The 1,023-nt window shown below is 60.7% G+C and overlaps 1 protein-coding gene across 5 annotated transcripts in view; it reads left to right on the top strand.

Moving 5' to 3' along the window:
• The first annotated feature begins 6 nt into the window (after positions 1–6).
• Positions 7–1,023, top strand: part of MEIS3 (Meis homeobox 3) — a 17,124-nt gene continuing 16,107 nt past the window's right edge. For 2 of the 5 annotated variants that reach the window (XM_010852665.1, XM_010852663.1), the window contains exon 1: positions 7–80. In XM_010852665.1, the coding sequence (XP_010850967.1) occupies positions 69–80 (12 nt within the window). In that variant the 5' untranslated portion in view covers positions 7–68. The remainder of the gene's footprint in view (positions 81–1,023) is intronic. The other 3 variants (XM_010852661.1, XM_010852662.1, XM_010852660.1) reach the window with 2 other exon arrangements.

Genomic DNA, 1,023 nt, shown 5'->3' with positions numbered 1-1,023 from the left:
CCCCCGGCTGCGCCCTCCCCGCCGGCCAGGCCCTGGAGGGACCCGGGAGCTGCCGCCGGCATCAGCCCATGGCCCGGAGGGTAGGTGTGAGGGCGGGCGATCTTGCGCCCGGGTCGGTCGTCGCACCCCCACCCCCCTTCCCATCCTTCCATCGCCTCCCTGGGGAGCTGTGGCCCCCTTCAGCCCAGCGCGCTCCCTCCGCCGTTTCGTCCCCTCTCCCTGCCCCTCAGTCTCCCCTTCTCTGCCCCGGTCTCCCCCTCCATCCCAGGCCCTTTATCCCACCCCCTTTCTCTTTCTGCCCTCCCCCATCCTTCTCCCACGTCTACTTTTGTTCCAAGTCCTCCTGGAGGGTTAGGGGTGGGGACAGGGCTGGGGAGGTGGGTCTGGTCAGGCAGGGCCAAGGGATTCTCTCTCTCCTGGTCCTGGGGGATGAGAGGTCAGCGAAGAGGTGAGCATGCACCTTTGGAAGTGGAGGAGGGGAGTCGGGGGGGGGGTGGTGCAGGAACACCACAGGATTCCCGGACGTCCTAAGATGTGCCGCGATGAGCGGTGGGGGGCAGTTGGATTCAACTTCAGGACTCAGGAGAAGTTAGGAGAAGAGGGCACAGACACACACTCAGAGCCCTCCGCGCCGGCAGGACCGCTGGAACTCCCCCCTCTTCAGTCTCTCTGCCTTTTCGAACCTCAGTTTCTCCCTCAAAGGAAAGGGTGGGACCTGGGTGCCTTCAGGTTTCCCTGGCTTCCCCTGGTGCGCTTGCTTCTGTGATGATAGGAGAGAGAAATCTCAAGCTTGGCTTCTCTTTGGGGCGGTCGGCACAAGTGGGATTGTGTGGTTGTGCTGGTTTATACTTGGTTTCAACAAGTGTGTATTGAATGTGTGCCAGGCACTGTGCTAAATGTCTGATGCCTTCATTCATTCATTTATTCATTCGTTCCTGAGCCTGGCTTTTGGCTCTGTGTGTGTGTGTGTGTGTGGTGGGCTCACATGGGGAGTGGAGTGTGACAAGTTGTTAAGATGCACTC

The sequence above is a fragment of the Bison bison genome, unplaced genomic scaffold (assembly GCF_000754665.1).
Source record: "Bison bison bison isolate TAMUID 2011002044 unplaced genomic scaffold, Bison_UMD1.0 scf7180017864313, whole genome shotgun sequence".
Lineage (NCBI taxonomy): Eukaryota > Metazoa > Chordata > Mammalia > Artiodactyla > Bovidae > Bison > Bison bison.
The sequence above is the reverse complement of the archived record's forward strand: the minus strand, read 5'-3'. Positions and strand labels throughout refer to the sequence as shown.